The 14,263-nt window shown below is 48.6% G+C and overlaps 1 protein-coding gene across 3 annotated transcripts; it reads right to left on the reverse strand.

Annotated features, from left to right (window-relative positions):
• Positions 1 to 462: 462 nt before the first annotated feature.
• Cd7 (CD7 molecule) lies at positions 463 to 13,831 on the reverse strand. Of its 3 annotated transcripts, none has more exons than XM_013147204.3 (5): positions 13,651 to 13,831; positions 2,844 to 3,108; positions 1,842 to 2,159; positions 1,455 to 1,594; positions 463 to 917 (listed from the first exon to the last, which is right to left on the reverse strand). In XM_013147204.3, exons 2-5 carry the CDS (start codon positions 2,914 to 2,916, stop codon positions 813 to 815), a joined length of 636 nt encoding a protein of 211 aa, XP_013002658.1. In that variant the 5' UTR covers positions 2,917 to 3,108; positions 13,651 to 13,831; the 3' UTR covers positions 463 to 812. The 3 variants fall into 3 exon arrangements, with proteins under 3 accessions (XP_013002658.1, XP_063097769.1, XP_013002655.1); XM_063241699.1 differs by having other exon boundaries at positions 1,842 to 2,191; XM_013147201.3 differs by having other exon boundaries at positions 2,844 to 3,253; positions 13,651 to 13,811.
• Positions 13,832 to 14,263: the final 432 nt, after the last annotated feature.

Genomic DNA, 14,263 nt, shown 5'->3' on the forward strand with positions numbered 1-14,263 from the left:
TCCACCATGGATCCTCCGAGAGGCTGTGTCTGTTTCCAATTCACAAAGGGGGACCAGGGCTTCTTGTAGCTGAATCCTTTCCCCCAGAGGTCTCTGGGAACGAGGAGGGATCTGGGAAAAGCCAGGAAGGTATGTGCTACTCTCTGGGGGTCCTCGGGGGGACACCACAGTTCTTCTCTGGCCCCATGGTTGGCCGGCCCTTGCAAGGGCAGAGACTGGGGACCAGAGACCTGCAGGGAGGGGCTTAAGGCCAGAGAGGGCTGTGTTGCTGGAGCAGGGGGCGGGGGCGGGCGCTGTGCCTCAGATTGCTCTTTACCTGGCCAGATGAAGTGCCCCTCCAGGAGTCCCTGGGGTAAATGAGGGTGTGTTCCCCCCTCCCCTCTGGCTTTCTCCAGGGCCTTATGACCACACCAGCCAACAAAACCCTGGGAGGGGCTTGTGGTTGGTAAATAAGTACCAAAATTAGCAAGGAAAGAAAAGCAATGTTTTATTTCCCACAGGGCTGGATGGGCCTGGGCCTCCTGCTGCCCCTTGCCACCATGCTGGACCTGGGGACCTGCCAGGTGTCTAAGCCCATCCACAGAAAAGGCCTCGCTCCCTTGTGGGAAGGGAAGGGTGGCCCAGGGACTCTGAGCTTTGTAGCTGGTGACGCACTGACCAGGGCACCAAGGGTAGGCCGGGCTGGAAGGCTTTCTGAAGACGGCGTCCTGTCTGTCTGGGGCACCAAGGAGCACAGCCCCCACCCCAGCCGCCTGAGTGTGAGCACTAGGTGAGCTGGGTGGGGTGCAGGGGGCAGCGTATCCAAGGGCTCCCTAGCACTTGGTAGGGGTGGACAGCATATTGCGGCTGCTGTAGGACATGTCCTCATATACCACGTAGACAGGATTCTTGTCCCTGGAGGCACATGAGTTCCTGATCTAAAAGACAGTTTGAGTCACCCCCAGGTTGCTGGCCTCGTGACCTGGGTCCCAGTGGTGGCTCTGAGCACCCTTTCCTTTCAGACACTCCCTTGGGGGAGTTTCTCCAGCTCCATGCAGCATCCAGGCAGCGCTGACCATGGCAGGGGTCTCACCAGCCCCTCGTCCCACCCGGTCCACAGGGCACATGCTGACCCCCAAACCTTCTCAGGTCCTCTATCCTTGAACATGTGTACCCACCACACTCACACATGGCCCTGTGTCCCCTGCACACTCACACGGACACCCATACATGTGCCTGCCACAACAGATGTACACAGTGTCCACTCAGCTGACCATGGCCTGAAGCAGGTCATCTCCAACCCTGCCCCTCATGGTCCTTGGCCCATGAGGTGAGGCCCAGGCCTCCCCCAGTCCCTGCAGGTGGGTGGGTGGGCGCTGCGGTCCATGCCAGCAACTGGACTGCAGCTCCTCCCTCTTCCCTTGCACTGCTCTCTGCTCCTTGGTAGGGGAGAACTGCAGAGGTCGCCCACTGACCTGCGTCCTCAGGGCATACAGCATTCCCAGGCCCAGCCCGAGGAGGAAGCAGCCCCCAGCAAGGGCCCACGGGAGGACAAGCACCTTCGGCCCAGGGTCCTGGTGTTTGTGAGGTTCTTGTGTCTCTTGGTACAGTTTTTCTGGTAATGGAAACAAAGACAGGTCTTTGGTAGGAAGAAGGGCCCCCAGGTGGTGGGAGACCCAGTTCGAGCCTTTGGGTTCAGGCAGGGAAGGGCTGAGCAGGAGGAGACCTAGGAGGCTCTGTGGAGGAGGCTGGCTGGAAAGGGACCAGCTCCAGGGAGTGAGGGAGGGTCTCCAACTGGGCTGGTGGGAGCCTGGCCTGGGCAGCGGTGGGTGGAGGGTCCTGGGCAGTGGGGCCTTCTCTACCTGTGACCATGACCATGGTACCAGAGCCCGAAGATTCACTGTCAATAGCAACAGCAGAGCAGATGTAGACGCCAGAGTCGGCCAGCTGCAGGTGGTTCACAGTAATGCTCAGGTTGTCCTGGGACCCCATGAAGCTGACACGGTCCCAGAATTGCTCATCCACAGTGGCATTCATCTCATCCTCGTAGTAAATCACGTTCATGGTTTTTGGCCAGGTTTGCTTCAGGAAGAGCCCTTTCGTAGGGGCACTAGTGGAGCAGGTGATGTTCACGGAGCCCCCCACCGAGACAATGGTGTGGCGGGGAGACTGCTGCACCTCTGGGGAAGCAGGTTCCACCATCACCACCAGGCTAGTCAGAGGGACAGAGGGACCGAGGGACAGAGGGACAGAGGATACCCTCTGCAGACAGTGGCAGAGACACCCCAGGATGGCCCCCGTCCAGCACAGCACCACAGACCAGGCAACCACAGGGGCTTTGGAGCTGCTCTGGCTGCCAGTTCTGGGGTGGCTGAGTTCTGAGGGCCATGGGAGTGGGGGATGGGCTGCCTGCCCAGCACCAGGGAGGGTGTAGCAGGCTGGCTCTGCTTCCACCCTGGCAGCTTTGGCCCCTCAACCCGATTCTGCACATCCCCTCTCCTGAGTATCCTCCTGCTAGAGGTCACTGTCCTGTCTCCCCTTCGTTTCTTTCAGATGCTGAGTGCCTCAGTTTCCCCTCAGTCCCCAGTGCCCAGAGCCCTTCCTTGCCTATCCACAAGACCCCTGGAAGCAGCCCCAGACCCAGCAGCACCCAGCTTTCTGTGCAGGCACAAGTCTTCCCATGACTCCCGGGCTAACTATAGAAAGGTCTCAGGAGGTAGGAGAGAGAAAAACACCCCACAGTGAGCTGTCGCCAAGCCCTAGCATGGGCTGGGGGCTGCTCTGACCCATGGAAGGGGCATGGGGACATGCAGGAAGGTCTTGCTCACCCCTTTCACCCTCCCCAAGGGAAGCAAAGTGCTTACCTAGGTCCATCAGGGCACTGACCAGGGCTCCAGCCAGTGAGAGGAGCAGGGTGAGGAGAGTGAGCCTGGCCATGCTGCCAGACCCAGCCTCAGCCTGGAGCTGGGCCCCTCTCTGGCCAGAAAGATGCTCCTGTCTGCACCACACAGGTTAAGCTCAGGGCCTGCCAAGGTCCCCAGTGGCTCAGGAGGATGAGCAGGATACACCAGTGGCTTGACTGTGGTGGGCGGTTGTGGGGCCTCAGGGAGGGCTTCCTGGAGGAGGTGCCTGAGGGAGGAGTTGCTGCGGGTAGGTGGGTGGGAGGAGCCTCTCTGCTCCACTTCTTCACCTTCCAGCCGTGGTAATTGTTGGTCTGGGTCCCCACCAGGGGCTCCACAGGGCACACAGGATGAGGAGAGGACCAGGCTTGGGACTGAGAAAGGAGGAGAGGAAAAGATGCCCTTTCTGGGAGGGCTGGAGCCGAGCTGGGTCGGCTGCGGTGCTGGTCCCTGTGTCGCTGTCTGCAGGGTCTGATTTTTCCCAGACATCTGCAGTATCAAGTCAGCCAGGCATCCTGGAGCACTGACCAGTGTCTTGGGACAAGATGGTCAGGCTCTCACACTCAATTTCTTTGTCCAGACCCCTGCCTGGTCTGGCCTTGGGGCACCCAGCAGGTGCCAGTCTCTGTCCTGACCTCTGTCCCACAGGGAGGCTTCAAATGCTGGTGCCCAAGGCCACATGCCCCCGTGTGTACCTGGGATACAGTCACGTGAGGACCCATGACTGGGGCCGCTTGCTCCCTGGGGACCACACTGAATGGCTAGGTCCTGATGGGTTAGGGGTCCCAGGACATGGGGAGCCCACAAGGTGGGTGCATGTAAAGGTTTGTGGGTTCTGGGGGCTATTTCTGCCAGTGGAGGGGGCTCCTGTTGGGGCAGAATCTTGCCAAAGCCCTGGAGGGTCCTAAGAGGAGGTGGCTGAGGCCAAGTCTTGTGGGTCTGAACTGCCCTCTTTAGTGTGACACATGCATGCACCACTCGGGGTGCTTTGGGGGTCTTTATGCACTGACCCCTGGGCCTAGCAGAGCAGAGGGCAAAGCTGGATGAAGGACCTGAATCCTGGGGCTGACATCAGAGAGCTGACATGCAGTAAGCGGGGCACAGGGTCCCTGGGGAAGGGGCTGGCGAACTAGTTACCCCAGAAAGCCAGGAACCACGCCCTGGGCAAGGCAAGTCCAGGTACAGGAAGCAGAGTTTTAACAAGGGATCAGCAAGGGAGAGGGACAGGGACGGTGGTCAGTACTGAATCTCTACCAGAGAAGTCCTTCGTCATTTGGGAGTGGCAGGGGGCAGAATGGCCATAGACCCCAGGCCCGCTGTTTGCTGTAGGTCGCTCAGTGAAAAGTCCTGGACCATCAGGACTTTGGTCTGCTCCCAACTCGAGTCATTAGAGCTGACCTTTCAGGGGCTCCAGAGGCAGGGGCCTCAGGGGCTCTATCAGGCAGGAACTAGCAATGGGCCTGTCCTGACTGGGCTCAAACCCAGCATTGCTGTGAGCTGAGCTTTCTTGTGGCCTGAGCGGCACGTGCCCATGTGCTCTGGGCTCAGAGACACAGCTCTCTGGGAATTTCAGGCCCTGGGGTCCGGAGCCTACAGAATTCATGCTGTGTCCCCAGTCTTTTCCTGGGGTGTTTAGACTGGGTAAGGAATTCCAGGGGTCTCCTTCCTCAGCAGCCAGCAATTTTCAGTGCTCTTGCACACTGGACAAGTTTCCTGTGGGTTTTTGGTTTTGCACTAAAACATAAATTGGATTTTCCAATTTATGTAGTGGTTTGTAAACTGGTTTATTACATTTGGTTAAAGATTAGCTGTAGGGTTTTCCAAACAAGGACTCTAGCAAATCTAGAAAATATATTGTTTTTCACTCATGTGCAGAAGAAAACACTCAAGGTATAGTTGCAATAAAAAAAGACAAGTAGGGTAAACAGATAGAGCCCAAGAGGAATGGGGTGGGATAAGGTGGTGCCAGCAGAGGTTTCTGGGAGGGCTGACCAGAGGCTCCCTGTGGCAGGCCCGCTCTGCCCCCTGGTGGTGGGTGTGGCACGGCACAGCTCTTGGGCCTCTCTTCCCACCCGGGTCCCTGGATCCCTGGCAGGAGATTTGCCTGCCTTGTTACTGTTCTGGGAAGACCACTGTGGGCTTGAGGTTCACCTGCGGTAAAGCTGCAGACCCAGGAAAGGGAGAGGGGCCCCGGGCCTTTGGGGTCCGGCAGAGGAAAGGTTCCCAGAGTTCCTGTTAAGAGACAGTGAGTGGAGAGCATTACGAGCCCCTGGAGGTGTTTCTGGGTACTGAAAGAGGTGAAGGTGCAGAAGCAGCGGATGAGGGCCTGGGGTCAGGGTCTGTCTCCTGTCCCTGTGCGAGTGACTGAGAAGCTGGCGATGCTCCCGGCTGCCCATCCTGTTCCCATGCCAGCCCTCTCCTTGGCCTGTGCAAGATCTGCTTGTCTCAGCTGGGGCCGCAGGAGCTGAGGTCCATACTCCACAGGGCTGACCCATCAGGACAAGGAGTGTCCCGGCCACTCAGCATGGGTCCCCAGAGAGCAAACAGCCTTGGCCACAGGCCCCATCTGCTCACCCTGTCTGCTTGCATCAAGAGAACACGCCTGGGTGCGTTGCTCTGGACACCCACATTTGAAACATCCCCTGTGGAGAGGAGGCCAGGAACCACAAATTATAAAATGACAGTGGACTCTGTCAAGGCCCTCCTCCCCCTGCCTTGTGAGCCAACTGGAATGAGGAACCTCCTGCTTTTTCTCTTGGCCACAGTTGACACCTCAATGGCCAGGGATGCTGTGGTGCTCAAAAGGCCACTGTATCCTTCACCTCCCGCCTGTGTCTCCACGTCCTGCACCCCCTCCTGCGCCCCCACCTGCGCCCCAGCTCCCAGGTTGTGAAACCCAAATCTTATAAAACTTCAATGCTAGGTCTCACAGAGAGAGATCCCACAAAAACTGTGAAAAGAAAACAGATCTGAGGAGTTCACAGAAGGTACAGAGGTGACCCAGCCCCAGGTCCAGTGAAGGACAAGGACATGGAGTTGCCAAAGTCTTAAGGGAAAAAATTGATTGTAGGTAAAGGGATTTTATTCCAATTTTTATTATAAGAGAGCTCTGTTAAGTGATCTATAAAAGTTATGACTAGTCTTATATAAAAGGATTATGAATCATAACCAGTTACTGTATTACAGCTGTTTTCTTTAAGCTCAATTTTTCTTCTTTTTGCCTTTTTAGAATTTAAAATATTTGTCTACAATTTAAGTTGGCTTACAGATGAATGTGATGAAATCTTTCTTATATATATGCACCAACTTGGTGCAGTCAACTATATTATTTTTTATCGAAAAAAGTAAATAAAATTTCGTACCAAAATAACAATAGTGAATACACTGCATATTGTTATCTTTAAAGTAGTTCATCAGAGTACAAGATATGGGCATAAAAATTGTCCCAACGATATTAGCGCAAACCTTTTTTTTTTCTTCACGAACTAAGAGACACTGGTAGTGTTATATACCTCGTAACGGGGGAGACAGACACCTCCCACTGCAGGCCAGGCCTCAAGACAAAAGGTTAAACAAGTGCTCCCACACCTTGAGGATGAACATCAGGGCTTGATGTTCTAAATAGGTCTCTATCTCCCGAGGAAGCAGGAAGGAGCCACTAACCCAGCTCCTACAGGCAAAGAGCCCCTGCTCCACATTCATGCCCGCTGGCCACGTGAGTGGCTTCCTCCACTTGTCGCCCACTTACTTAATCAGTTTTACCTGGGCAATTATATTCATAATCCTGTTGGTTGCCATAGTTCTGTCCACCTCACACCCACCTTGGGAGTTCCCATTTTGGACCTGCTTCACTTTGTGGTTTTGTTCTATACAAGTCCTTAAAAAAGACAGTGTCAACCTGCTTGGGACTCCTGTCTCCCTCTCTCAGACAGCTTTCTTTCTCTCAGTAAATATATTCTGCTCCCTACTGGGGCACAAGCAGTTCCTACTCAAGACCCCAAGTGGCCTGCCAACAATGCAGGAGATTGGAACAGGAAACTTTTTCAAGTGTGTATTCTCAAAGGTCTCAGAAGGACAAAATCCAAGCCTTCTGGTTACTTTAAATCGTCAGCTATTTCTCTAGAAAAAGGTGAAAACCCCTGACTTCTTAAGTTCTTTATCAGAGGCAGTAATAAAATGTATGTCCATAGATCTGATTCAATATAGGGACAGATTTTGCTTAAAGGCATGTTTATTACTCAGTCATCTCCAGATGTTAGAAAAAAGCTACAAAAGATGGCTTTTGCTCCAGATAGCTTACTTGATTCTTTAGTAAAAGTTGCCTCCTCAGTGTTTTATAACCATGATGTGAGGGAGGTCAAAGAGAGAAAACAAGGAGACCCAGAAAAAGCAGCCACTTTTGCTTACAGCCTTAAGAGAACAGACCCTAAGTCTGATTCTCAGGGCTCCAAGAAGAGCTCAAAGAGGACTCTTACCTGCTACCGCTGCCACAAGCCAGGTCACCTTAAGAGGGACTGCACTCAGAAGTCCCCTGGGCCTCGCCCCAACTGAGAGGTGACCACTGAAGGTCAGACTGCCCTCTGAGACCCTAGGGTTCAGACCCATCCGATCAGCTAGTCCAGCAGGGCTGGAGGGCCCTGGGGCACTTGCTGCCCTCTCCCTCTGGCCAGACTGTCCTCTCCACAGAGGAGCTCATGACTATACAGGGGAAAAAGAAACCAGCCTATTGCTGGACACTGGTGCAAGCCTCTCGGTCCTTCTTTTCAATCCTGCCTTCCTGACCCCTTCTAGTCCCCACACCTCTATGAAAGGAGCCACTGGTGCGGAGGTAATCCGCTACTTCTCACAACCCTTAGGCTGTAACTTGGGTGGTTTTCTTTTCACACATTCATTTTTGATTATGCCTGAAAGTCCAGTTCCCCTCTTGGGAAGACATATTGTATCATGTTTAAATTCTGTGATACATATGCACCCAGGTCAGGTATGCTGCCTTCCCCTCATGCAGACAGAAATAAACCCTGAAGAATGGGCAACTAAAGGTAGAATAGGTAGGGAAATGTTGTAGTCAGGGGTTGTACACAGAGAACAATTAGATCAAGACATGGAGGTTATAATATTATTTTTATAATGGTCACCGGGAGTTAACACAGGAAAATGCAGGAAGTCTATCCCCAACACCAAATATAGAGTTTATTTAGTCAAGAACCTAAATCCCACAGCTATGTCCCACATGAGTCCAGATAAAAACCCAGAGCTCAGGACAGTCAGTGCCTCCCACGAGTCCAACTGGCAGGCCAGAGTCCACAAGAAGGACTCACACCAGTGTCTTTTACGGGTCCATGCTGGGAAGGCCCAAGGGTCAGCAGTGGAAGCCAGAAAGTCTATGCCAGCAGGATGAAGGAGCTGTGCTAGTGGGATGAGGGTTCTATGCTGGAGCTGAGAAGTCACACTCACAACAAAGACCAGGGCTATCCTGAAAGGCACCACAGCCGTCCTCAGCAACACAGAGGCCCCAAGCTCCTCTGATGACAAGCATAGTTGGGTACATGCCAGGAAGCAACGTGATGAGTTCATCCTGGAGATTCATCCAAGCAGCAGACATCTTTCCTACTGGAGCCAGGAAGCAATACTCAATGTGATGACCAGAGCTTCTCCAGGAGAACCAATGGCTCACACAGCAACTCGTAGGAGAACCACAATGCCTCCCCACAACAACGCATTAATGCCTCATCCTCAACACCTACCTTCTTCTCCACCTATTTATCCTGGCAACTTTCCTCAGGTGGAGCATCTTCGCTCAATGCCATGCTGATGTAATCCAGCTAGCATTAAATTGACCACCAGTTCTTAATCCATAACAGGCAATAAGAGCTGCTCCTGTACAGATACACCTCAGAGACTCTCTTTGCTCATCAGAGACAATATCCTTTAAGACCCAAAATTAAGAGAGGATTAATACCTATAACTAATATTCTAAGCACAAGGCTTACGTGAGCCCTGTAATAGTTCGTGCATGTTCCAATCTTGGGAGTTCAGAAACCCAATGGGAAATGGAGGTTGGGGCAGGACCTCAGATCGATAAATGAGGCAGTAGTGCCCAATCACCCAGTGGTAGTGTTACAGATTAAAAACTGGTGGTCAATTTAATGCCAGCTGGATTACATCAGCATGGTGCTGAGTATAGATGTCCCTCCTGAGGAAAGTTGCCAGCATAACTGAGACAAGGAGAAGGAGAAGCTATTGTGTTGAGGCATTGTGGGTTCTCCCACAATGCAAGTTGCTGTTTGAGCCATTGGTTCTCCTGGAGAAGCTCTTGTCCTCACATCATGCATTGTTTCCTGGCTCTGGAGAGGAAGAGGTATGCTGTTTGGTCTTCAGGATGAGCTTGTTATTTTGGTTTCCTGGCATGTACTCAACTGTGCTTGCTGTTGGAGGAGCTCGGGGCCTCTTGTGTCACTGAGGATATTTGTGGTGCCTTTCAGGACAGCCCTGGTCTTTGTTGTCAGTGTGACTTCCCAGCTCCAGTGTAAAACCCTCACCCCACCAACACAGCTCCTTCATCCTGCTGGCATAGACTTCCTGGCTTTCACCGCTGACCCTTGGGCCTTCCCAGCATGGGTCTGGACTGGCATGAGTCCTTCTTGTGGGCTCTGGATCTCTAGTTGGACTTGTGGGAGGCACAAGTCTCCCACATGAGCTCTGGGTCTTCATCTGGACTCATGTGGGACATTGCTGTGGGATTCAGGCCCTTGGCTGAATATTCCATGTCTTTGGTGTTGCAGATAGATTTCCTGCATTTTCTTGTGTTAACTATAGGTGACCATCATAACAATAATATTATAAACTCCATGTCCTGATTCTAATTGTTCTTTGCACAATCCCTGACTACAACAGCTACCCAATCTGTACATTCTTTTCTCAGATCCCAGAAGATGCCAGTTGGTTTTCCATGTTGGATTTAAAAGATGCCTTCTTTTGTATTCCTTTACACAGATTCTCAGTTTCTTTTTGCTTTTGAAAACCACAGGGCCAAGCATCTCAATTGACATGGATTGTGCTCCCCCAAGAGTTCAGAGATAAACAGTCCACATCTTTTTGGACATGTACTTCCCCATGACTTGGCATGTTTTGAGTTCTCTCATGTCACACTCTTGCAATATATAGATACCATACTGTTTTGTGCCCCCTCAGAAGAGCTCTATAGGCAAGGCACTTGTGCTCTGCTAAATTTTCTAGCAGACAGAGGTTATAAGTCTTGTAATCCACAAATGAGCCCCCAAACTCGAGTTCAAAAAATGGGGCAAAAACATGTTTTAAAAAGCAGCGCTGATTTATTTTATCCTGGGCCCAGCAACACAGTGCAGCTGGAGTTTGTAAAAGCTGTGTGAGTTTTTGAAACTTTTCTAGCCCCTTTGTAGATATCACAGTTTACAAAGTAAGGGGTTATGGGTGTGGATCAGGAAATCTGCTAAGGAAATATTTTCCTTAGCAGAGGATAGAGTAGTCTAACAGTAATTAACAATCTTTTGTTAGCTTATTTTAGAACCACAACTGTTATTTGTAGAGGGCAACAGTGGTTAACATATCAATTAGGTTAGGTTTTTAGGGATTTACAATTCTTTATAGAGGGGAGCATTGATTAACATATCAAGTAGGTCACCCAGAGGGGGGGAAAAACCATAGAACAGTATGGCAGCCTTACAGGTACTTTGGTCATATAAACATAATGAAGCTCTTTTTACTAGTGTACACCAATAAGGTCTCTAAATCTAAGGCACAACTTTGCTGTCTTGAGGTAAAATATTTAGGCCTCATTATATCCAAGGGAACTGGAAGACTAGGACAAGAGAGAATTAAACCCATTCTCTCCTTCTTATAGCCCAAAACTCTAAAACAGCTAAGGGAGTTGTGATAGCTTGGACCCCGGAATAAAACCCAAGGAAGCAAGAAATTAAAATTTGGGGAGCAAAGGCTTTATTTTAAGCCAGGCCTGGTGACACAGCCTCTGATAGCCAATTTGGAGACTGTGTGCCCCAGAGACTGAATAAAGGGATTTTAAAAGCAGGAGAGGGAGAAAAAAAACCCCACAGAGCTGTTAAGCTGTTGACTTAAGTCTGGAAACTGTAAAGCTGTCCACTTAGTTTTGGTAATATCTGGAGCCTTTGGTACCTTTAAGTTACTCCCGTTCTGCAGATAAGCATTATCTCGGAATAGCACATCTGCAATAACATTCGAAGAAGAAAGTAGAAAGTTCTACAGTATACGAAGTTGTACTCAAGGATTTCAAAGAAAGAGACAATATGGTAACTACTTTTAGGTTAGGATTATCTGGTGGTGAAACACTATTCTGCTTAAATGGTTATGTTTTGATCTGCGCTGTTTCATTGTTATGCCCTCTTTTATCTCAATCTCCACTCCATTATTTACTTTTTTATCTTTATCCTTTTAATTAAAGGAAAAAAATAGCAGGATATATTATAGTAACCCACTTTGACTTTTCATTACCTTGATTTAAAGCCCTGTATTACTCTCACCATCTGGTTTTTAACTGATGTTCCCCTATTCTGTTTTGCTGGATAGTATCAGGTTCGAAAGTTTAGGCATCAACTGTGAAGATAATGAGATTCATTATGACGCCCATTCTTGTTGACTTTTATCTACTTTTGAAGACCTACAATATCTCCAATGTTTTGGTTTTGTCGGTTTTATTCTTTACTGTTTTGTTCAATTGTATTATAACTAACGATATAGGCAATTCTATTAGAGATAGCGGGAGGCATTATAGTAACCATTGTTGATCACCTTGTATTATGTTTTTACATTATCTATTATGTCCACCCTTTTGACTTGACCGATTCTGTTCTGTTATGTCACATTTGGTTTTACTCTCTTCCAAAAAAGTAATAAGAACCGTGGGAGCAATGAAACCCAAAATGTGTAATAGTCATGGTACAAAAGAGAGGAAAAGAAAGTGCTCCAAACTATATAACTGCATGTATATTTAAGTGTATAAGATAGAAAATGATATCACAGAGTTTTATTGGATCAATGAACAGAACTGTTTGCAGTATCATTGATGGAATGTCCACTCTACAAGCTTTAATTTTGTGACTTGAACAATTATTTCTAAGATGACAATATGTAATCCATTAACTAGTGATTTCCTACTGTTCATTTTTTTTTCTGTAAATCTGTATAACTTGTACCCTTTCCCTGCTTTTTTTTTCTTTTCTCCTTAAATAAAATTTTAAAAAAAATGTTTAAAAAAAAAAAAAAAGAAAGTAGAAAGTTAATTATTTTGGGACAGCTTGTTAGCAATAACATGTGGAAGGGGGGAGGTGGTTAATTATCTCGGAACAGCTGGTTAGCACTAACATGTGAGAAGGGGTTGAAAGTTACAAGAAGCTGAAACTTAAGTTTTTACAAGGATTTGAAACTTAACCCTTTCGGTGCTTACAGAACAAGAGGAGGCGCATTGGTTAGAGTTAAGCCATAACATTCTTCCTGTAATTTCTTTGAAGTTAAGCATTTCTTAAGAACAGTGCAATTAGCACATAATTATAACAGGCACATTTTATGACAGACCACCACTGGGTAGGGAAGGGGGTTACCAGAAACTGAAACCTAAGGCCTTTATGGCTTTTTAAGAATTTGAAACTTACCTAGATAGATAGGGAGGGAGAAGGGGGAAGGGGAGGCAGTACGTGGAATTACAGAACAGAAATATGGTGCGATTACTTTTTTTTTTTGGTGGGGGGAAGAACAAGGTCAGGTAAGGGTTGTGCTAACAAGCAAGTCTCCCTGCATACAAGCAAGTTACCCTTTAAACAAGTTTAAATTAGGAAAACATCCGGTTTCCTCAGCAGAGAATAGAGAAGTCAAACAGTAATTAAGAACACCTGTTAGCTTATTTTAGCACCACATCTGTTATTTGTAGAGGGCAACAATGGTTAACATATCAATTAGGTAAGATTTTGCAATTCTTTACAGAGGAGAGCATTGATTAACATATCAATTAGGTCGCCCAGAGGGAGAAGGAAAACATATATACGGTATTGCCATGTTACAGGTAATTTGCTATAATACAAATATAACGAAGCTATTTTTCTTAGAGTACAACAGGGATTCGTAGTAGTCACAGGCTTTTGCCACCTTTGGATACCAGTATATGGGGAGATTGCACCACCCCTCTATCACCTTATAAAAGAGACCCAAAAGGCAGATACCCATAGTTTATGCTTGGAACCTGATTCCCAAGCCGCATTCCAGAAGCTTAAACAAGCACTTCTGAATGCCTCAGCCCTGAGCCTACCCACAGGGCACCATTTCAATTTATATGTAGATGGGAGGCGAGGCCCGCTTTGGGAGTGCTTACACAAAGCTGAGGACCTGCTCAACAGCCTATAGGTGTCTGAGCCATGAATTAGACATTGCAGCTAAGAGATGGCTTTGCTGGCTCAGAGCCCTGGCATCTGTAGATCTCTCAGTGTCAGAGGCAACCAAGCTGACTTTAGGCAAAGATCTCGTTGTGTATACACCTTACAATGTGGCAGGACTCCTTTCTTTCCAACGGGAGTCTATGGTTGTCTGACCGACTTCTTAAATACCAGGCTCAACCTCGAGAAGCCATTCAAATAAAGACATGTTCCTCAAATCCCGCCACCTTCTTCCAGGACAGGAGGAAGAAATTGAGATTGATAAACATAACCATGAACAGGTAATTTTTCACAAACATGCAGCCAAACAAGACTTAGACACCCCTCTTACTTACCCTGATTGAACCCTTTTCTATGATGACAGCTCCTTCATGGAAGATGAAAAGAGAAATAAGAAAGGCAGGATGTGCTGTGGTGACTACACCATGCACTTGAGAGCGCCCCACTTGCACCTGGAAGTGGCACCCAGCTAGCAGAGCTCACGGCTCTGACCAGAGCCTTACAACTCAGCAAGGGACAAAAGGTCAATATTTGTACTGATTCTAAGTATGCTGTAGTATTACATGCTGACACAGCCATGTGAAAAGAAAAAAATTAACCCACAGCCAATGGATCTCCTATAAAACATAAGGAGATTGTTGTACTCTTAAGAAAAATAGCTTCATTATATGTGTATTATAGCAAAGCCTGTAACGAGGCCTTACTGTATGTGGGTTTTCCTTCTTCCTCTGGGTGACCTAATTGATATGTTAGTCAATGCTCTTCTCTGTAAAGAATTGCAAAACCTTACCTAATTGATATGTTAAATTTTTTTTTTTTTTTTTTACCAGTACCAGGAATTGAACTCACAACTGCCTGCTTGCAAGGCAGGTGCTTATGCTGCTGAGCTAAATCCCCAGCCTCAACCATTGTTGCCCTCTACAAATAACAGACGCAGTGCTAAGATAA

This window comes from Cavia porcellus, unplaced genomic scaffold (assembly GCF_034190915.1).
Source record: "Cavia porcellus strain 051 isolate PalLab524CR breed Dunkin Hartley unplaced genomic scaffold, mCavPor4.1 scaffold_32, whole genome shotgun sequence".
Taxonomy (NCBI): domain Eukaryota; kingdom Metazoa; phylum Chordata; class Mammalia; order Rodentia; family Caviidae; genus Cavia; species Cavia porcellus.